This window comes from Lepidochelys olivacea (assembly GCF_965140295.1).
Source record: "Lepidochelys olivacea isolate rLepOli2 genome assembly, chromosome: 3".
Classification (NCBI taxonomy): domain Eukaryota; kingdom Metazoa; phylum Chordata; order Testudines; family Cheloniidae; genus Lepidochelys; species Lepidochelys olivacea.
Genome location: NC_140413.1, coordinates 135,836,022 through 135,859,466, shown reverse-complemented (window position 1 = coordinate 135,859,466; position 23,445 = coordinate 135,836,022). Strand labels below are relative to the sequence as shown.

Below are 23,445 nucleotides of genomic sequence, written 5' to 3'. Positions count from 1 at the left end.
GAGTTTGGGCCCTCAGGTATCGTGGATTACAATGAATCTTCTCTGTGGAAGTCAGGTTCCCAGCTAGGGTTGCCAACTGTCTAATTGCACAAACCCAAACACCCTTGCCCCGTCCCGTCCCTTCCCTGAGGCCACGCCCCTGCCCCGCTCCTTCTCTGAGGCCCTGCCCCTCGCTCACTCTCCCCCACCCTCATTCACTTTCACTGGGCTGGGGCAGGGGTGTGAGAGGGGGTGCAGTGTGCGGGCTCTGGGCGGGAGTTTGGGTGCAGAAGGGGGTAAGGGGTGCAGGCTCTGGGAGGGAGTTTGGCCATGGGAGGGGGTGTGGGGTGCAGGTTCTGGGAGTTTGGGTGAGGGGTGCGGGCTCTGGGCTGGGGCTGGGGGTTGGGGTGCAAGTGGGGGTGAGAGGGGCAGCGCTTACCTCGGGCAGCTCCTGAAAGCGACCAGCACATCCCACTGGCAGCAGCTCCTAGGTGGTGGGGGGAGGGGAAGGGGTCTCCAAGCTCTGCCCCTGCCCGCAGACACTGCCTCTTCAGCTCCCATTGGCTGCAGTTCCTGTCCCGATTTTTCACACTTGCTGTCTGGTCACCCGATCAAGAACACAGCAGGCTATGTAGGCAAAGTGGATGGAGGAAAGCTGGGAATTGAAAAAGTGTGAGAAGAAAGGAACATTCTTAAATGGATGTTCTTAAACTTCCAAATTAAGCCTTCAAAATAAAAGTTACAAATTAAAAGCATCCACAAGCAAGTGATAAAATCCTGGGCTATCTTTTCGCATTTCTGTTTGAATATGCGTCTATATGTAATAGATCTAATTTCAAATTATATTACACTGTTAAAAGATACATTTAAAGAACATAAAGTTTGCAAAGTCAAGCACTCAAAAGTTAGGAAATGACAAAACAGAGGTTGCCTGCGCAACCTTCAGTCACCTCCCAGTCCATATGCATTATGATACTGTCCTTAATTACATGATCACATACTACTTTTTCCACAGGACCTTGCCTTATTCAGTGCACAGGATGGACAGTGTGGACAGTGCTCTGGGAGTGAACTAGGAGTGTGTCTGTGGTGAATGATACTATTGTAAGGAACCCCAGCCTCCTTTGTTGCAGTAGTTGGAACTGAAAACAGGGTCTTATAATGGAAAGTGGCTGGCACCCTGAAGTACAGGCAGACTACTCACTCCTCTGATAATAAAATCCTGTGAACGCTCAATATTAGGGTGATGAGATCATTCAAATGAAAAATCAAGACCTTTCACAGATTATCATCAAAGAGATGAGATACTGCATGTGGGAGGAGGGGTTTTGGGGGAACAAGTGTTTGTCCTAGGCTGTGTGGAAAGGCCTTTGTAGCTGCAGGATGTGAAGGATGCTTGTCCTGCGGTGTATTTGGAGGACTCTGGCAGCTGGAGGATGAACAGGAATGAGAAGCTTTGGAAGCTGGGAAAAGACAGGTCTGAGAGGCCTGGAATGATTTCACAGCTGGGATGGAGGAAAGGGGTATTTGTCAGGGATGTACTCCCTTTCATCTTCAGCTATGCTAGCCCTAGTTTGTTTTGGAGCAAATATAAATCTTATCCAAAAGCAAATTTCCAATCCTCTCAGTTAACAGAACAGCCAAGCAGAGGCTATACAGTAAAACCCTTCAACCTCAATACAGCGTTTGCTATTAAGACATTTAATCAGATGTGGTCCTTGCCCAAATGAGTGTGATGAGATTTGCTTCCTTTTAATCCTGTCATTGTAGGGAAAATTCCATCATGAACTGCTATCTTTTATCTTACCTCTCACATTTCTTTTTTTATAGGGCCAGATTAAGAGGAAACCAGTTTCCTTACCCTCATTTGTGCAAGGTTAAACATCTTTATGGCAAAACATTTTGAGAGGTTGCCACCTTTTGGTTAAAAAATAAAGCACCTCTCCAGCCCCATAAATCAGTAATAACTGGAGTATTTGAGAACAATCTAGTGACTGTGAGTGTGCATTTTCCAATTATAGCAGGAGAAATTCCAAGAGCCAGGAAGAGGAGCTGAACTGAAAATCACAACTACTCCTGCTGAGTGATGACTTGTTCTGTGGATCTGGTCAACATCCCATCAATTCCCCCTTTGAATTGTTGTTAAAAAACTTGCACCTTTGGAAAAGTGATCTGAGGCTTGTGTTTACTTAGAACCCGTCTTGCTCCTTCCCATTGAAACAAATAAGAGTTTTGCCATTGCTTTAAGTGGGATTTGTTGTTGTGACGATTGTATCATTGTCATGATACAGATACAGACCCTCAAAGGCACTTGGGCACCTAATTCCCATTGAAATCAGTAGGAATAATTGCATAAATACCTTTGAGGAGCCAGGCCACAGTCCCTAAGGTTCTAATGAGGCAGCAGAAGGACACTAGTCCACATTTCCACCATAACCATACAGTGGTATCTGACATACCATAGTTTTCTCCTATTTTGAATAGGAGATAATTATGGTAACTTGTGTCTTTAGCAAATGTTGACTTTTAATGATGTTGGTAATAAAATTTACCTTTTAACTTGCATTTTTCATCAGCAGATCTCAAGTCATTTTTCGGAGGAGCGTAAATATCATTCCATGAATCTAATGGCATGAAAACTGAGAGGTCTGCCATGGGTTATAGCTGATATCTCACATCCACAGCTTACCAAACCACTGAGAATGATTAGAAGAAATACATTTGTCACTGACTGTGACTTTGTTAAGATGGCAAATTAGACAGTGACATCTTGTATTACTAACTGAGAGCAACACACAAATAACATAGGAATAGAAGTGACTAAGAACAGTGCAATTATTCAGATTTGTGGATGGAAAATTTTACAGAAGCTCGAAATGCATCAATGAAAGAAAATGTCACTTAATCTGAGTCTATTTTAGTAACAAACATTCTGAGATATACCTTATTTGGCAATTTATATGTAGGGGATTTACACCAGAGATGAAACTGGCCTCAGGATACCTATTTATAATTGTTTTAATTAATCCAATGAATTAAAAAATAAAATTTTCAAGTTTAAAATGGAAAGCAAACGTCCCACTCAATTTTGCCCTTCTTTGTCAATGACTGGTTCCAGAAGTCCCTCATTTTAGCTAAGCAATAGCTATTATGGTGCAGGGTATTGTTGAAGATTGGTGATTGGATTGATTGCCTTGACTGCATATCAAGCCATTAGACCCAAAGGTTCACTCATCAAAAGACTATGGGATTTGAGTGGATCATGGCAAGAAACTGTGAATGGCTTCTGGATCACAAGTGGGAAAAGGCTGAGAATTACTACTGTAATCTATTACTTTTAGAATCCTGCCAGCAGAAGGTCAATTAACAAATTCACTTTGCCAAAGGCATCTTTCCTGTGGTCAAAATTATGGTATAATATACAAAGATCAGCATTGGGACAGATAATTTTCAAAGCTGTCTCTTCAAAGGCCTCCCACACTGAGGATGGAGACAATTACCATAAATATTCTGACAGGTTTCAGAGTAGCAGCCGTGTTAGTCTGTATCCGCAAAAAAAATGCCACAAGTCCTCCTTTTCTTTTTGTAAATATTCTGGTATTTAGGATCTATGTCTGTTTCTAGTTTCCCTGCTTTACTATGTTTACTTACAGGTTTCAGAGTAACAGCATGTTAGTCTGTATTCGCAAAAAGAAAAGGAGTACTTGTGGCACCTTAGAGACTAACCAATTTATTTGAGCATAAGCTTTCATGAGCTACAGCTCACTTCATCAGATGTATACTGTGGAAAGTGTAGAAGATCTTTTTATATACACACAGAGACCATGAAACAATACCTCCTCCCACCCCACTCTCCTGCTGCTAATAGCTTATCTAAAGTGATCACTCTCCTTACAATGTGTATGATAATCAAGTTGGGCCATTTCCAGCACAAATCCAGGTTTTCTCAACTGGAATTCATTTGCAAATTTGATACAATTAACTTAGGCTTGAATAGAGACTGGGAGTGGTTAAGTCATTATGCAAGGTAACCTATTTCCCCTTGTTTTTTCCTACCCCCCCCCCCCCCGACGTTCTTGTTAAACCCTGGATTTGTGCTGGAAATGGCCCATCTTGATTACCATACACATTGTAAGGAGAGTGGTCACTTTAGATAAGCTATTACCAGCAGGAGAGTGGGTTTGTGGGGGAGGGGGTGAGAAAACCTGGATTTGTTCTGGAAATGGCCCAACTTGATTATCATACACATTGTAAGGAGAGTGATCACTTTAGATAAGCTATTAGCAGCAGGAGAGTGGGGTGGGAGGAGGTGTTTTTTCATGCTTTGTGTGTATATAAAAAGATCTTCTACACTTTCCACAGTATGCATCCGATGAAGTGAGTTGTAGCTCACGAAAGCTTATGCTCAAATAAATTGGTTAGTCTCTAAGGTGCCACAAGTACAACTTTTCTTTTTATGTTTACTTACGTCTGTCTATCAGTAAATCTGACCTCACAGGAAACAAAATGACCACATGAGATAAAGTTTGCAATAAAGAAGACAGTGTGATCTAATGGTTAAAATTTGAGTTTGGGAGTCAGTACTCCTGAGCTGGTAAAAAAACAAAAACAGCTTCACAAAAAAATTAAAAAGTTCAAAGTTGTTTTCATTTAGAAATACTAAAATCTGACCCATTTTTCATTTTTAATGCAGCATTATTTTACTGGAAATAACTTTTAGCAAAAGAATTACTGAAAATATTATCAAAGTTCTTGCTGAAATTTTTCATTTGGCCAAAATCCAGTTTTCAATAAATATTTTTTTTCATTTATTGCAAACCCAGTGTTTGGTAAACGAAAAATCTCAGTAATCACTTCAGTAACATTTCAATTAAAAAAACGTAATGAAAGATTTTGGAAAACCTGAAAAATTTCAATTATGTAGAAATTTGTTGTTACAAATGTAATATTAAGAAAAAAGGCATATTTTTAAAAAATGTAAAAACTATCAACCTGGTCTATTCCTGGATTTTCTATTCTTGACTCTGCAACTGGATCAAGTCACAGCCTCTGTCTGTGCCTTAGTTTACTCTACTGCAAAATACATTTATTAATGTTGTGAAGCTTAACATTTATTTGTAAAGCACTTTGAGATCCTTATAAGAAAGGTGCTATAATATTGTATGTGCAAAGGGTTGTCATTCTAGCTTAAATGGTGAAAATCCAAGAAACTTGGAACTAGAGCTAGATTCTGTTGTGCCAATGAATATAATATATCAATTACCCACCCAATCACTATTTTGGGTGGATCCTACCAACAGCAAAACTTAGCAATAACAATGTGATTGAGCGTTTCAGCCTTAACTATGATTCTTTCTGCTTTTATTATTTTCAACCAAACTTTTAATATTGTTTTTACTTATAAACTTAGTTTTTATGAGGTAATTTCCTTCTCTTTTGTTAGTTTTGGGAATAAAAACCCTTGAAGTGTAAGAAAAGCTGAGTTTCTGAAATATACAGGACTTGATTCTCATTTACACTGAGGCTACTTCATGCTGCCAGAGTGGTATAAAAGACAGCTAGTGTAGAAAAGATTCACACCAATAATTGTCAACAGTGCCACTACTGTTCTTTCAGAGCAGATGTGACTAATATAGATTTTTCCCACAGGACCAGAGTCAGATTCTACCTCGGAAAATGAGAGTGCTATTTCAGTTAAAGTCAGTAGGGCAGATTGACTTGATTGAGGCTATGACACATACACCATCTGAGGAGCTGCCTCAAAGTGACTGATCTGCACATATAAGTGGCAGAATTTAGCCATAGATCTCTGGGAAAAATCAATATACTCAACACCATATCCACTTTGTAGCCCTGTGTTCCTGGGATCATAAAGTTCTATGTAGAATATATTCAAAATACAAGCTGGTCATCAAAATTTAAAAGATTCAGACACTATAAAACTTGTAAATTCTGACCAGTTGCGTTAAACCTATACAGTGCTGGAACTGTCAGTGTTTGCAACTGACCTTTTCCAATGCACCATGGAATTTCTGTATACATATTTTTAATCATGTAAATAGCAAGAATAATGTGAACCAAATTTACATTTCATGCCATGCCTGAAACTAATGTTGCCCTGGATGTACAGTATATAAGCCATTCAAAGAATAATGAGTTACATTACTGTTTATGGAAGCACATATATAGAAAACAAAAATTACTAAATAAGATCATCAGCTGATGCAAATAGGCCATTAACTTCAGTTACAGCCCTCTGTCTACCCCCTGCTGACTGGAGATTGGTGGGAGAGAGAGAAATATATCTTTATCTGTTCACACTATAATTTTAGGAGGTGCTCAGATACCATAGTTATGGGTGCTATATTAACTAGATAAAGGTTTTTTGAAAATTACTCAGAACATGGATTTCTGAGATGAATAATTTAAAGGTGACCTGCAAGATAAAAATAACTTTATCAGGATGTACCAAATGCTCCTGATAACACCTAGGGATATGATGCATCTTCTGGGTCAAGGGAATTCACATTCATGCAGTCTCTCATGAACCCACACACAGTAAATAGAGCTTAAAGAACCTTGCTAATTCCAGTTTGAGTTGTCCTTTTATCATATCAGGATTGAGTTTCACATTGTTCTAATTGCTCAAAAGTGTGAAAGAAAAAAACAGTTACATTTTAGGCAATGTGCTAAGTAACTGTTGACTATATGGAACATTTATCTTATTATTAGAAACGTTCATAATTTATTATTTACATTTTTATTTAATGTTATTATGCTGGTTTTAAGCACTTGCTGTGTGCTTGAGCTTTAAGTAGTGTAGAACTCACTATCTCTGCTTCGGAAAGCTGTAATGGCAAAATTATTAGAATCAGTGTTACTTTTTCAGGTATTCTATAAGAAATTAAGAATTTAATATTAAGTATTAAATATTTAACAATAGTTCAAATGGAAGTTATCTTCAAATGTCATAACAGGGACCAGCAGAGGGCGCCATGGTCTTCTTTTCTGTAGAGGGTTATTTGAAAATTAATTATCGTGCCCTCAGGGCTAATTTGGTGGGTGACTGATGCTATTGTGTCACACGGGACTGTTTGTTGTACTTTGCTCTCAGGCATATTTCCTGTGTTCAAAGTTACGGCACAATTAGAAGCAGGCCTCAGTTTTCGAACCGCTTCTTCAAAGGCTCTGCATCCACAGGAGGGAAATAATTGTTGCAAAAATGCTGGGACTCTCTCACATTTATTAATGCAGGCCTGCCAGTGAATCCGACCTTATCAGAAAGCAACAGAATTCTTCTACCATTACATCTTCACCTTAAAAACAAAGACCATATATCTTTCTTGTGCTGTTCTCTGTGTATTTCTGCCAGTTGTTATGCCCATGACTATCATGAGCTGGGTGGCTTTATCTGAGTTCTCCTTTTGCTTAAAATGCTGAGCATTAGAGAACACACAGCTTCAGTTTGGAGACTTACTGAGAAACTCTTTGACTGAAAACAAGTGTTCAGTTTGGGAGAAAGCATGATCTAGTGTGTTTCGTAAAGTCACTTCTTGGTGTCTCAGTTCCATTTCCAGCTCTGTCCCTGATTTGCAGTGTGACTGACATGTTTTGTGTGCATGTCACTTATGACCTCTTGGTGCTTTCATTTTTCATCTGTAAAGTGGGAATAATAATATTTACCTACTTTAAAGGTAGTTTATAAGGGTTTCAGAGTAACAGCTGTGTTAGTCTGTATTGGCAAAAAGAAAAGGAGTAGTTGTGGCACCTTAGAGACTAACCAATTTATTTGAGCATAAATGGCTAAGTCATTATGCAAGGTAACCTATTTCCCCTTGTTTTTTCCTACCCTCCCCCCCTCAGATGTTCTTGTTAAACCCTGGATTTGTGCTGGAAATGGCCCACCTTGATTATCATACACATTGTAAGAAGAGTGATCACGTTACATAAGCTATTACGAACAGGAGAGTGGGTTTTTGGGGTGGGGGGTGGGAGTGGGGAGAAAACCTGGATTTGTTCTGGAAATGGCCCACCTTGATTATCATACAGATTGTAAGGAGAGTGATCACTTTACATAAGCTATTACCAGCAGGAGAGTGGGGTGGGGGGAGAGAAAACCGTCTGTAGTGATAATCACCCATTCTTTCATGGTTTGTGTATATAAAAACGTCTTCTGTATTTTCCACTGAATGCATCCGATGAAGTGAGCTGTAGCTCACGAAAGCTTATGCTCAAATAAATGTGTTAGTCTCTAAGGTGCCACAAGTACTCCTTTTCTTTTTATAAGGGTTGGCATTACAGAAGTGAAAGGTGCTGCTGGTGGTATTATTATTACTATGGCTACATAGAAATCTATGCTTTGCTTACCAGTCCTGCATAGTATGGTTACATTTAGGACAGGGCTGATGTCTGTGTTTTGTACTGAACTGAATTTACTACACAGAAGAAAAAAAGTTTGGATGTCCTCAGAATGAATACAATGCTGTTTTTCGCTCCCGAGGTTCTACTAATTTTGAAGACTTCAGGTCCTTATCTCAAATGGCTGGTTTAAAATATCAGTAAAAACTTGAAAGTAAACCCAATTTTTTATTAAATCTGATATCTAATATAATATGTGCTTTTAACTATTTTTTTAAATTCCATTGTAACATATATTTATGTGTTTTCATTGAACAAATACACACACACATTGTGAGTAAGGAAGGCAATAATCATGTCCAGTTCAGACAGCTATATATCATACTTTATAGCCACGATGTGGGTGTAGGGATGGGATTGTGGGGAATATGTCATCAATATATTAACAATTGCATAGGATATAACAGGACAAGAGTTACTATATTTCAAGAAAGCAAATAGTTGGGAATTAAGGGTAAGATTCTGTTTCCCTCACTCATACTGAACAGCACCTTACTTCATGAGTAAGTTTCTTGATTTCAGTGGTCCTATACATAGAGGAAGGTGGTACTCAGGATAATGAAGGGTGGCCATAAAAATCAGGCCCTAAAAATATCAGTGACCTCTGTGCTCTAGGAAAAAGTATTAAAATGGTAAGAGTGCAAGAAGTGTTAGAGAATCCGAAAGACTTTACAATTAAGGAAACAGGCATGATTCCTCTTTAAAAGAATTCAAGGAACAAGAAATGGCTAATGTGGTTTTAAAAGTATCTGCTCAAAGATCTGAGAGTTAATTTAAGCCGGTACTAGAAGTCGAGAAGGCAGGCAGGAAGGAAACAAGCAAAATATACTGTTCAGAATTAAAGCCTTTTTTGGAAAGGAAAAGGCAGTAAAATGCTATCGTTCAAGGGGAATAAAGGGGCTGAAACCATATCAGAGAACAGCAAAAATAGTAGAGAGAAACTCACCCACTAATAATTGAAGAGAGGATGGAATCAATAACTCAAAAATAGCTGTGCTAGACCACTGCCATTGTGACGTCTTTCCTTAATGCAAAAAAATAAAACAGCAGCATATGGACATTCAGGAAGTAATGAAGATATTGACAAAACAGCTCATCCAAAGGCAGGGCAGTATTTTAAATGTGAATTTTGGTTCACATGTGTCCTAAGCGTGGGACCCAATAGTGAGTCACTAAGCCCAGTGCTCTCTCCACTGTAGCACAAAGCCTCCCATCACCATTCTTTGATGTGTACGACTATATTTAAAATTTTGGTTTTGGGTCACTTTAAAAAATGCATTTACTAATATACATTGTTAAACCTAGACTTCTGAGTCTGTTTTCAGCACATCTGTGCCCAGATCGAATGTATATTTGAATGGGGATATTCTAAATAAAAGAGAATAGTCATTTTCTGATACGAAGGGTATCACTGAAAATGGCTAATTTCATATAAGTAAATTTTTATTTTTAACTTTTAAAAATTTACAGCTTAGAAGCCTGGAAGTTTTGTTTAAATCGCTAAAGGCTGGATTGTGCTGCCCTTATCCACTATGAATTGTATCTTACTTTGCTAATAGTCCTTTTGAAACAAATGTGACTACTCATGGAGTAATGTACTACCGCATGTGAATAAGGGGCTCACAATCTGTCACTATTTATATTAAATACTGAAAAAAGAGAGTTCTTGCTCTCTTCTCCTTCCCCCAAGGGACCTCCCACATGCGTTAGGGCTACTGTATCAAGCCCTATTTTTTGCAAATAATGCCTTTTTCCCCAGGACTAAATAAGTGAATATGTCTTGCACAGAATTGGCCTAATGTAGATATTTATCTTTTATTGCTCTTCTGTGACAAAACCACAGTGTTATATGCTAAGATGAAACGTTAAACTATGTTTGGGAAGAAACTATGTTTGGGTCACTATTTATATTTGTCTGCAGTTACTAAGTGGAATGAAATGCATTATAAGTAAGGAGTCCTGGGGACAGGAAGAATAAATAGTTGTAATTCATGGAATTACTGCTCATTTCTGGATCCGGACAGCTTCAGGGCCAGAGGAAATTCACAGGCTTTGCACAAAAACATGTTAAAAAAAGAAAGAAAGAAAAACATCTTTATTCAGTTTGGTCAGCATTATGGGTGCACAGTGTTTTATAAACAACTAACTGTACAGAGCCAGCTACTTTTTGTGTGGAAGTTTATCCTGAAAGGGGAAGGACATAAGCGCTTTGCTGAATCACGATCTACATAGAAAAGAGAGAGCAATAATTACCACCCAGTCATACTAAAGGCATTTACCATCTCCTGTTTTATTGGATATGAAACAGCTGCTTTACTCTAATCTTGAAAAGGACAGTTTTCAATACAGCAAACTTTGAACAATGTGTGTTAGTTGGCCAAGAGAGAGATCAGGAACACAAGCATCCTCGTGCCCTTAAAGTGACTTTTTTTTTTTAATGGGGGATTAGGGGGTAGCAGCCCCCAAGACTCTCTCTCTATTCCCTGTCACACAAAAAACATAAACAAGCTATCATATTATAGGAAATATTAATATCTAATGTTGAATTCTTCAGAAGCCTGGGCTTCTGACTTTTGATTTGGCATACTTCAAAGTCTCCACGTGGATTCCAGAAAACTGACTAAATTAAATGGCGGGCCAAGGTCTACTTTGGGGGCTTCAGTATTAGCCAGAATAGCTGGCAACCGTTGTAGTACATCTCTCCTCCCTCATCAAATCTTTTCATAAAGCCCAATATCTGGAGATTGTTGGTCCAGGCTGCATTTTCCAAAGCCTCAGTTTCCCCTGTTTGGAAATCCATTCTCTCTCATTATGGAGCTCTACCAGGCTCTGTGCTGTACTGGCAACTGCCTGAGTTAGTGATGCTTGTTGCTTATTCATTTCTATATAGAGTCAATTTTAACCTGTGTATTCGGGTAAAACAATCAGTTTTATCTTTCCCTGGGATCCTCATTCAACGTACAAAGACACTGCGTGGATGCATTTTACCTTGTAGAAAATATATGCCCCAGATTGCTCTGTACTCTCCAGCCATAGCACTCTAACAGAGCAGAACAGAGAAGGAAACAACTTTGGGTATGTCTCCACCCAAATTAAGATGTAATTGTAGCACGGGTAGGCATACCTGAGCTTGCTTTAATCTAACAAATGCAGGTAGCAACAGTAGTGAAAACATGGTGGTACGAGCTTCAGCGCAGGCTAGCCACCCAGGTACAAACCCACCAAGGACCCTGGGTACATACTTGGGTTGCTAGCTCACACTGAAATCCGTCCGTACCATCACATCCTCACTACTCTTGTTACCTGCACCAACTAGATTAAAGATAGTATGGATATGCCTACCCACACTACAATTATACCTTCATTTGCCATGTAGACATACCCTTTGAAACAGGGTGTGAGACAGAGTTAGACACTTCCAAGGCACAAATAAACATTGGAGGGCAAAAGCTACTTTGTGCCCCATTGGCATTACAACTCTACGTGTTTCTCAGCTACTAATATCACCTGTGGAGAAATACGTGAAGACTTTTCCAAAATGGACTCCACTTCTTCTCCAGAAGGGCTAGCTAAAATGGATATTCAGGCAATCCATTTCCCCAAGATATCTTTCCTTCTCTAATAACTTTGATCAGCTAGTTGGAAGGGAAAAATCAGTAAGTGTTCTGTCTAAGGGCCCATTTTGCTTATTCACAGTTGTTTAGACTGAGAAAAACTTTTTTCTTTAGATAATTTATTTCTTTACTGCATGCATTACCTTAGCACCTGGAGATGCAGTCAGGATCAAGCCCCATTGTGCCAGGTGCTATACAAACAAATTCTACAAATCATAGCCAAACAGTGATGTAATTGTCCAATAAATTGCCAGGAATGGTAGGGTGGGAAATTATGAGCAAGTATCTCAGTCTTCACTAGTACTTTCTAAATAACCTTAAATCAAAATGTCAAGGCTTAGCACATATTGGATGCTTCTTTTTCCAAATATTTGCTGTTGAATTTCTAGCCACCACTAATACCATACATGTACTTTACCTTTGTTGCCTTGTGGATCATCTCTTGAAAGGTCCAGAAATAGCACCTTGGGTCTGCTGCTAGAATACATGTCAAGTTTGATGCAGTATTCCTTGTGCATCCAAAACTCTCACTCAGTTTACTGTAGTGGAAGTTTTGGGTAAATACAGAATGCAGGATCTGACCCATACTGATACTTTGGATTTGGTGGCAAATTTTAGATTGAGTGATGATTTAATGTGAGATGTATAAAATCTCCTTTCCTCATTTCCAGACCACAAGATGTCAAGAACATTTTCCTTTTGTTTGCTGTCTTTTGAAGGCTGATAGGATAAGACACCAATGGTACAGCATAGTAATTTGAAGTAATTTTCCACAGCAGATAGGAGATAAAGTACAACTTTTACATATCTATTTCCATTGTTCCACTCTAATTTGCCTTTTCACATCCCATTCCCATTGTTCTGTGAACAATAGTGCTTCATCTCTGTTCACCGCAATCAGTTAGAAACTGACTATACCTTTTGTCATTATGTCTCCTCTAATCACGTTTTTTGTTATTCTGAAGTCTGTACATAGTGCCTCTCTTTTGTGCCTTTTGTTGCATAAAGTTTAAATTTGCATATAGTGACAAAGTGGTAAATCTTGAGATAGTTATACTGCCCTTTTTGTTGTGAAAAGCATATGAAGTTTTAAAATAGATTGTTGCTCCATCCCAACCCTCTCCTACTTCCCAAAACTGCCTATTCTTCTTCTTGAGGTAGGCTTCCCCTTGGGAGACAATGGGAGATAGGATCGATTTAAAACTTTAGATAAGGAGTTTAATATTTTTCATGTGACCTTATGACAGTTGGGATATTTGTGATATTTGACTTTTATATAGCCAGATACTTTGTCCTTGGTGACAATGTTCTTTCTGTTCTGTTTCCCACATCCTTTCCCACAGATTATATCCTAGTTTTGCTTAAATGAGGAAAAGTGTTTATGGTTTTGTGGGAAATAATTGTGTAACTCAAATTATGATTTCTTTTTCTGAGCCCTTCATATATCTATTGATTTTGAGGACTGTACAAGAAATTAGATGTAAAGTTCAAAGTTAGGCTCTGATCCTGCAAAGACTTAAGCATGTGTTTAACTTTAAGCACAGAATAGTCCTGTTGAAGTCAATGGATTTACGGTGCTTAATGTTAAGCATAAGCCTAAATCTTTGCAGGAACAGGGACATAATATGTGCATCTGAATGTTCTTGTTATACAAGAAATGAGATCTGGATGATTAATTTGTTCTGTGATGATTGGTTGTTGTAATATGGACAAAATTCTGCCATCAGATCTGCACCTTATATGTCTCTGGTCTCGTGTACACTTAAAATTTAGGTTGACATAACTACATCTCTCAATGATGTTAAAAAATCACTGTGTGTGGCACCTATGTCATTCTTATACCCAGTGTATATGTAGGTATGTCAACAGAAAAATGCTTCCATCTATCTTGCTACTGTTGCTTGCGGAAGTGGTATTCCTACACCAATGGAAAACCCCTTCTCTCGGGTGTAGGCTGTGTCTACACTATGGGGCTATGCCCTGTAGTGTAGACATACTGAATGAAAGGTGCTTTATGGAAGCTTTTATTGTCAATCAAAAACCTTATGTGAGAGTAAATGGCATTCTGACATCCTCCCAGATGTACCTAACTCCAGATCAATTTTCTGGGAGTTGCATGATTCTCTTTAGCAAATATATCTGGATTCAACCCCATATTGACTTCATACGTTAGCTCTTGCAAGTCATTTATTCCCTCCTATGAATCTGGGAGAGAGAGAGAGGTTTAAATCCACATCTCCTACCCCCCACGTGAGTGCCTTAATCACCAGGCTATAGAGTCAGTCTCACTTGCTTTCTGTTTGGCACAATGAATATTTAAATATTTATACACAGTGGAATAGAGGGATTGAGAGCAACTCACCCCAAAATAGCCTCTAGCCTAGTGGTAAGGATGCTTCACCTAGGAGGAGGGAGATCTGAGTACAAGTCCTTGTTCTATGGAGATTCAAACCTGGGTCTCCCGCATCCCAGGTGTGTGCCCTAAGCATTGGACTAACGGCTATAAGGAGGAACACACACAGTCAAACTTGTGAATAATTTTGGGTCAACCAAAACTGCATTTTTCAATGAATAAACTATTCTCCTGAAAAATTTCACCCCGATCTACTTATAACCTTTTACTCCCTTGCACATGTGTGTAGGGTGAGGGACAACATTGCCCTTTGTGTGCCTCTGTTCCCCTGGGCATCTGACTTTGCCAAGGGTGCAAAAGTGAGTTGCTCTCTCCATATAGAATTTTGCTATATTGTGTCCTTTCCCCCACTCTCTACTGGCTTTTGTGTTCTTCATTGTGACATAGACATATTTAGATTTATGATGAGTGAATCCCAAAAGGTTCAGAGGTTCAACTTTAATAAACAGGCAAACATTCACATGTCACGCTGCTGTGACTTAAACTTTATGAGGCTGTCTGAGATCTTCCTTCAAGCCCCCTCCTTCTCTGTGACCTTCTAAGGTTCCCATGGCCTGCCCCTCTGAAAACAATTTTCCTTCTCAACAGGCCTCAGTTCCATCCTTCCCAGTGATCAGCCCCCTCATTCTATTCTGTATCCTTTTTTCCCTGCAACTACTGTATTGTGTTCTACATAGTGACATAGACATATGATAACACCCATTGTTTCATGTTCTCTATGTATATAAATCTCCCCACTGTATTTTCCACTGAATGCATCCGATGAAGTAAGCTGTAGCTCAGGAAAGCTTATGCTCAAATAAATTGGTTAGTCTCTACGGTGCCACAAGTCCTCCTTTTCTTTTTGCGAATAAAGACTAACACGGTTGCTACTCTGAAACCAGACATATACTATGGTCACTTTATCTTTTGATGATCTAGTATCTCATATAAACTGAACTGCCTGATCTAAACTCCAAAGTTAAGAAAGAAAAACTGTACAAGAAAATGAGTTCTCTCTCTCCTTTCCCACATGTACAGGTGTGTGTGTACATATGTATTTGTTGTATATATATTTTTCCACATAAGAATGGAAATAGGGAGAAAAGGAATGTTTTACAATTTCTTCTCTCTTTTGGGAAATGTACTATCTACTTTTATTCTGAGTTTGCTGCTGCTCTCCACATGAGCACTACATCCGGTTGTTGGAATCTGTTGTATTATCAACAGTCAGGGAACTTTGGTTTTCTTAAGAGAATTACGGCATCAACATGAGAGTAGGAGGGAACGCATTAAGGAGTTCTGCTTCATTCTCTAAACTTACAAAAAAAAAAAAAACCCTCCAATTCAACTGCAAGAAAAAGAGATGTTATTGGTCGGGTGAGTTATGGCACAATGTGGCTGGGAAGGGAGTGTGGGGGGGGTACTTTGAGTTGCTGCGGTCGGGGATGGGGTTAGCAGGGGAAAAACTCAGGCTGATGGATTTGATTTAATTTATTTAATTTACTGGTACGAAAGAGACTTACTGATGGGGTCGGGATGCAGTGAGGGGTGGGGGAGCCCTTCCCCTCTAATTGTGATTGGCTGGTTTTCTCTGAGCTGCCTTGTTCATTGGTTGGCTCCTCAGCCCCGCAGGAGCCCCCCTCTCCCCTCCCCACCCCAGCCCTGGCTGGGTTTAAATCTTTGGGGGCTTCAGAGTTCCGCCGCCCGCGCTGGAGCTGCTGCCGCGCGCTGTGCAGGGAGGCGCCGGGCGAGGAGAGCATGTTCCCCGGGCGGAGCTGGGGATGGGCGCTGCTGTGGGCGCTGCTGGGGCTGGCCGTGCCCGGGGGCTGCCGGCCCCGCGGGGGGCTGCTCTTCCCCTTCGGCGCGGAGCGGGGTGACGCGGAGCTGGAGCCCGGGGACGACGTGAGCTCCCCGGCCCTGGAGCTCCGCACCCCGCTGCGCTTCTACGGCTCCAGAGTCCGCTCCCTCTACGTGAGTGCGGGGCTGGCGGGCGGGGGCTGCCGCGAGTCACCGGGCTGGGGCGCGGCAGATAACTAACCGGGTTGCTGCCGGGCCGCTCGGGTTCAGCGCGTAGAAGATCCCCCCGTTTCCCTCCTCTCCAGCCGAGCGCTGCTGCGCCCCGGGATAAGGCGCTGTACAATGGGCGACGTGGGGAGGTCTCCGAGCTGGAAGACTTTGGCTAACCACAGACCCAATGAAAAGCAGATGCCCCCCCCCCCACGCCCGCCTTTCTCGGCTGGGTAGCTCCCTCCCTGAAAGTGCTCTTGTTGCCTGGATTTCCGGGGGGTTTGTTCCACTACAGGGCGTAGGCTGAACGCAAAACTTACCAATGCAGATCGGAACTCTCCGAGCCAGATCCTCAGCAGGTGTAAATTCAGTTACTTCGGTGGAACTGGGCTGCTGTACATCAGAGAGGATCTAGCCTAGTGATTTTCAACTTTCTTTTTTCATTTGTGGGCCCCTGAAAAATTCAAATGGAGGTGCAGACCCCTTTGGAAATCTTAGTCTGCTCACACAGACTCCGGGCACAGGTTGAAATCTAGCCCACTGTCTCCCCTAGGGTTGGACTTTTGAGTTAATTTGTTCCCTTAGGCAAGAACAGACTATCTTCTCCCCAGGAGTAGTGGTTTGAAAAGGGAGACAAGGTTGATGTTTTTGTTGCACTGGATTCTAAGATGACTATCAATTTTTCTTCACATACCAGGGGATTTTAAAAATATAGCCCCAAATAAGTGACCAGTGTGAATTCCTTGGTGGATTGCCTTGTATGGCTGGCTGTCTTGCTAGTGAAAGGAAAGAGTTGATGCTTTATATGGCGATTGTTGCTGGTGTGTTGCTTAAGTTGCATTAGCACCTTGACTCAAAACTATATCACTTGGCTGAAGATTGGCATACATTTATTATATGTTTGTCATAAAATCTTAATTTACAGGGTCATAAGGCTTTATTTTGTATCAGGTTTCTGATCAACCCACTGCTAAATACAGTAGCTCTGTCTGTATTACCAAGTCTGTATTGGGAGGCCATGGATATGCGGTCTGCAGGGGGAAAAGGCACATAACAGCTTAGCCAGAGTGTGTACAGATTTTGAAATACTAGCTGTTCTCCTGGAGCTAAGAAATATCACTTTCATACTGTATGTGTTGTGTGAGCTGCAAAATTAGAGCAAAAAATATCTAACCAAAAACTGACAAATTCAAGACTGATATATCTGTGCTTAAATTGTGTTCTGACCCCCTCCACTTCACCCCTTATCCCTTGGGAACTCTCAGCATGATGTTAACTGCTAAGAGAACTGCTAGGGTGGTGGGGTACGTGCATGCATACTATCTAGAATATCTTAATATCTATGTATGACTTGAATCACACTATCTAGAATATCTTAATATCTATGTATGACTTGAATCACGTGCTAATTCAGACAGCTATTAACACAAGACAGTGAAAGTGGGATGTATCAGTATTTTTGTTGAAAATGAACTATATAGGTATTAAAAGTGCTGGAAAAAGTGATGTATAGCCGTAGAAACTAGAACCTGAGCTGGAATTTCAGGTGGGCATAAATATCTAATTCTGAGTTCCTTTAAAGGGAGAGGAGAACTCACACACTTTTTATTTAAAAAAAAAAAGAAAAGGAGTACTTGTGGCACCTTAGAGACTTTTCCCCTGCATGCCTGCTGGTAATAGCTCACCTTTCCTGATCACTCTCCTTACAGTGTGTATGGTAACACCCATTGTTTCATGTTCTCTGTGTATATAAATCTCCCCACTGTATTTTCCACTGAATGCATCTGATGCTGTAGTTCAAGAAAGCTTATGCTCAAATAAATTTGTTAGTCTCTAAGGTGCCACAAGTACTCCTTTTCCATTTAAGAGCTAGTAAGTTTCAAATAATCTGAAACATTCAATTATGCATTTTTATCAGTAACTTCAAGACTTGCACAGGCCTTTTGTAAATGAAATTTTTATAGTGTATGATATTTCAGCACAGCGTTTGTTTGTTTTATCTCCTTTTAATAATGACCAGGCAAGTGTCCACACTGATTCTCTTAAATTTTATCACCTGCTTTATTTTTATAGTTTTATATGTGGTATTCTTTCCATGGCTGCAGACTCTGCAGATAAGTGGTATTTGAATGGCTTTTTTCCTTTCTCTGTGGCAGGACCAAGGGGATAGCTTGTTAATAATAATATTTATTTGTATTATTGTAGTGCCTAAGTGCCCTATTATGCAGCAGGACCCTGTTGTGCTAGGCAAACACAAAACAAAAAGGCAGTCCTTTCTCCAAAGAGCTTGCAATCTAGGTCTAAGACAAAAGACAGCTGATGGGTACAGACAGATAGGGCAGTACAAGAAAACAACGAGACAATATTGGTTACCATATTAGACAGTGGTGCAGTAATGGTGCTTGAAGGTTTTCTTAAGTGAATTCTAATCTGTACCTTCAGTTGTTGTTTGCTGCTTGTATTCTGGTAGCATCCACAGTGTTCTCGTAACTTTCTGCCCATAGGAACATTATAAGTCAGTGTTTTCCAGGAAGAACCTATGGTCAGAGGTACTTGTTCAGTGTAAAGTGTGAGGCCACTAAGTGGAGTGGGGGTTATTTGGACTGCAGCATCACCAATATACTGATGACAATCAGTCCTGTGCTCCTTTGCATGAGATCTGTGGGGTGCAATCTTTCAGTTTTTTTCTATGTTGAACTTGCTGTGACTATTTCACACTTTTATTGGCATGCCGAGTGAAGACTGATACTGATATCCATGTGTTAATATGGCAGCAGAACCTGGCCTAGACCATTGCTTAATGATTGTCTTTTTTCCTGAGATCTTATCAGAGATCTGATGCGTTTTAAAAGTCGACCAGACATACTACACTGCCTTTAACACATGTTAACCTGGTTCAGTTAAAGCTGAACCTTCTAAAATCACACTTTGTGTGCTGTATAGGCATGCTTAGTAACTTAACGTTCCAGTGAACTTGAATATCTTTTCAGGTGCACACTGAATGAGGCAGACCCTCACAAGAGCCATTATACATTGAATTAGTTTAATTATCTGGCATTTTGTCCATCGTACCAGCCAGAATGATTATTTGGAATAAAAAAAAAATATTCTGGAATAGAGTCCCCACTTGAAGGAATTTTACCAAAAGTGTTTTATACTTTTTCTATTAAATTACATATACAATATTACTCTTGAGAAACAGAATTTACAAAAAGTACTGCTAGTTGATAAATATATTAACTGATAATATACTAATTTATAGAATCCCCAAAATAATTTTTTTAATACTTTAAAAATTCTTGGGTCAGTTTAGGTTGTTGTGATGAAATGTGCATTTCTTTATACTTGATAAGAAACGCTTTCCACATTATTCTTAACTTTTGGGTGCTTTATTTTTGCAATCTTAATGTTTATTAATGTAGGTTTCATTAAATGTAATTCTGTATATATATTCTAACAGTTGAGATAAAAAGAGGTGCTTGAACTAATAGTCCATAGGCATTTCAGTGAAGGACCTTCTAATCTAGAACTAAATCTTAGCTCCACCCCTTTTTGCTCTGACCATCAGTTTGACAGGACACAGTGTAACAGTTATGTATTTGTATAGTGGATATCACCTGAGGAATGATTTAGAGAGGTCTGAGGTTATTTCCTTTTGGAAAGGAGTCTTTTAACTAAACTTGATTTAATTTGTTTTATTACATTTGTAAACTTGTTTAATTTATACTTTTAAATTTTGGCCTTGTTCATGTTAGAAAGTTTTGTTGCTTTAACTGTACCAGCACTCAGTTATGCAAACAAACAACCTTATTTGTCAAAAGCTAATTTTTACCCAGAAAGTGTCATGTCCCCACAATGTCTGGTAATTACACTCCAAAAAACAAACAAACTTGTACCATGTACTTATTTGAAAATTTGATTTTACAAAAGTATTCAGTGTCATTTTTCTACCCCGCTCACTGCTGCTCCATTTGACTAATTGAGATAGAGCTGTATATAGTGTGTCTGGTATGTTTTACTACAAACCCTAAATGTAACTTGACAATGTGTAATCCAGCAGTTTAAAATGCTAAAAAAAATCTGCCACCACTTCCTGTCATTTTAAATAGAGTAATACCCTAAAAGGCCAAAAAAAACCCAACCCAAAACCTGTACAGCTGTTACTGTCTTTAGACAACACAAAACTTCAGCTTTTTTGTCTTTTTTTTAAAATAAAAATATTTCTTTATTAAACTGTAATATATATATCTCAATTTTTGGGCTTTCACTTAGTTGTATCAACATTAATAAAAATGTGTATTTATATGAGTTTAAAGGGACATGGTAAAGTTAAATAATACTTTAAAAAAACAAATTTCCTTATGTATGTTAATAAAATGCATTAATTCTTAAATTTTGAAATTTAAAAAACAACTTTTCACTACTTATGATGAGTGCTTATTCTGTGCACTTGACTCACTTTACACCAGGAATCCAGACTGCTTGGTTTCTAATATTTGTTTTTCAGTGTTTCAATAGTCTGGTTCTTTTGCAGTAGAACAATAGTACAATGCTATGAAGTGAGCTGTAGCTCACAAAAGCTTATGCTCAAATAAATTGGTTAGTCTGTAAGGTGCCACTAGTACTCCTTTTCTTAGTACAAAGCTTGGTTGCATATAATGCAGGGTAATGTTTAAATCTGAACAGAACATCTCCTTTGAAAAACAAAACATGAAGATATGCAATTGTTTTTTGAGAAACCAACAAAATTACTTGACAGCAACCCACTCTGGGGAGCTATTGCCACAGAACGTCTCTTCCTCTTCTGCCACTAAGAGCTGTGGGAAGGCAGAGGGGGTCGCGGGGCATCCTGGGTCCTGTCTCAATGCTCCATGATGCATTGCTTCACATCCCAGCAATCCCTGTGCTTCCGTCCACATTTGGCGCCATCTTTCAACCGTTTGTGTACTGTGGGCCCTGCCTCTTTGGGCTGCAGGAATGTATCCTGCACTGTTGACCAATATGCTGCTCGCTCTCACTAAAACGTCACGAGTGGCAGTGGAGTTATTCCTTAAACTACAAAAGCAAGAGGCATGCAACATTGATCTTGCCATGCGTAGTAGCTACGACACAAGATTGCTTGTGGCATTCACGGACGTGCTGACCACAGTGAAACGCCGCTTTTGGGCTCGGGAAACAAGCACTGAGTGGTGGGATCACATTGTCATGCACGTCTGGGATGACGAGCAGTGGCTGCAGAAGTTTTGGATGAGGAAAGCCACGTTCATGGGCCTGTGTGATGAGCTCACCCCAGCCCTGCGGCGCAAGGGCATGAAAATGAGAGCTGCCCTGTTGCTGGAGAAGCGCGTGGCAATTGCACCGTGGAAGCTGGCTACTCCAGACTGCTACCGATGGATTGCTAACCAGTTCCGAGTGGGAAAGTCAACCACTGGACTCATGTTGATGGAAGTGTGCAGGGCCATTAATCGCATCCTGCTCCGAAAGACTGTGACTCTGGGCAATGTGCGTGCCATTGTGGATGGCTTTGCACAAATGGGCTTCCCTACTGCGGAGGGGCGATAAATGGTACACATATTCCAATTCTGGCACCAGACAGCGATAGATGGCACCAAGTACATTAATCGCAAGGGGTATTTCTGAATGGTTCGCCAGGTGCTTGTGGATCACCATGGGCATTTCACGGACATTAATGCAGGCTGGTCCAGAAAGGTACATGATGCACATATCTTTTGGAACACTGGCCTGTGCAGGAAGCTGCAAGCAGGGACTTTCTTCCTGGACTAGAAGATGACCGTAAGGGAAGTTGAAATGCCCATTGTGATCCTGGGAGACCCCGCCTACCCCTTAATGCCCTGGCTTATGAAGCCATACACGGAGCAACTTGACAGCAGCAAGGAGCAGTTCAACAATAGGCTGAGCAAGTGCAGAATGATTGTTGAGTGTGCTTTTGGCCATTTAAAGGCCTGCTAGCACAGCCTCTATGGGAAGCTGGACCCGGCCGATAACAATATTCCAATGCTTATAGCCTATGCTCCATAGTATTTGTGAAGGGAAGGGTGAAAGCTTCACTTAGGCCTGGACCGCTGAGGCTCAGCGCCTGGAGGCTGAGTTTGAACAGCCAGAGACCAGGGATATTAGAGGGGTGCAGCGTGGGGCCATAAGGATCAGGGATGCCTTGAAGCAGCAATTTGAAGCTGAAAGCCACTAATATTTGTTGCTATGCTCGGGAGTGCTTGTAATGCTAGGAGGTGATTGGTGCAGATGATGCAATATGAAGGCTTAACATAATTGTCTATTGCTTTGCAGGACTCTGTTTGCTTTCAATTAATAGAATAAAAATTGCTTTCAAACCAACACAATTCTTTTATTGAAAAACAACTGGAGGAGAGAGGCAAACAACAACAACAAAAACATTGGTGAGGGGGATGGGAGAAGGGAACATCCCAGGACGAGGTGACGTCCCGGGACGGCTAAAGATTTATGTATGTCCAGGGATCATATCCAGCCTTCTCCTTTGGAGTACAATGCAGTGGGTACTGTACTTCAGCAGGGCCAAACTGCAGAGGGATGGGTGTTGAGTGTAGTGGGTAGTGGGAGTCCACAGTGCTAGACTGTGAGGGGGAGGAGTGGAATGCTGTGGGTATAGACTGGAGGCAGGAGGTTGATAAGAGTGTGTTGGCAGCGTCTGGGGAGAGCATGGGAAAGAGTTTTGCGACAGTGGCTGCAGGGACGGCAGGCACAGAACTGCTCGGTATGTTAGTATCGAGTGTCTAGTATCTGCTAGGTTTCAGAGTAACAGCCATGTTAGTCTGTATCCGCAAAAAGAAAAGGAGGACTTGTGGCACCTTAGAGACTAACCAGTTTATTTGAGCATAAGCTTTCGTGAGCTACAGCTCACATTTCGGATGCATACTGTGGAAAATACAGATGTTTGTTTTTATGCACACAAATCATGAAAAAATGGGTGTTTATCACTACAAAAGGTTTTCTCTGCCCCCACCTCACTCTCCTGCTGGTAATAGCTTATGTAAA

General features: G+C 40.4%; 1 protein-coding gene and 1 long non-coding RNA gene across 2 annotated transcripts in view; one reads left to right on the top strand and one right to left on the bottom strand.

Annotated features, from left to right (window-relative positions):
- Nucleotides 1–430: 430 nt before the first annotated feature.
- LOC311517754 lies at nucleotides 431–16,530 on the bottom strand. The gene is made up of 3 exons (XR_014710788.1): nucleotides 16,445–16,530; nucleotides 2,532–2,675; nucleotides 431–634 (listed from the first exon to the last, which is right to left on the bottom strand). It is a non-coding gene; the product is annotated as an uncharacterized lncRNA (long non-coding RNA).
- The window catches only part of NID1 (nidogen 1), an 80,346-nt gene continuing 73,003 nt past the window's right edge, over nucleotides 16,103–23,445 (top strand). Inside the window, exon 1 of the mRNA XM_084622891.1 lies at nucleotides 16,103–16,377. Coding sequence (XP_084479017.1) covers nucleotides 16,165–16,377 — 213 coding nt within the window. The 5' untranslated portion in view covers nucleotides 16,103–16,164. The remainder of the gene's footprint in view (nucleotides 16,378–23,445) is intronic.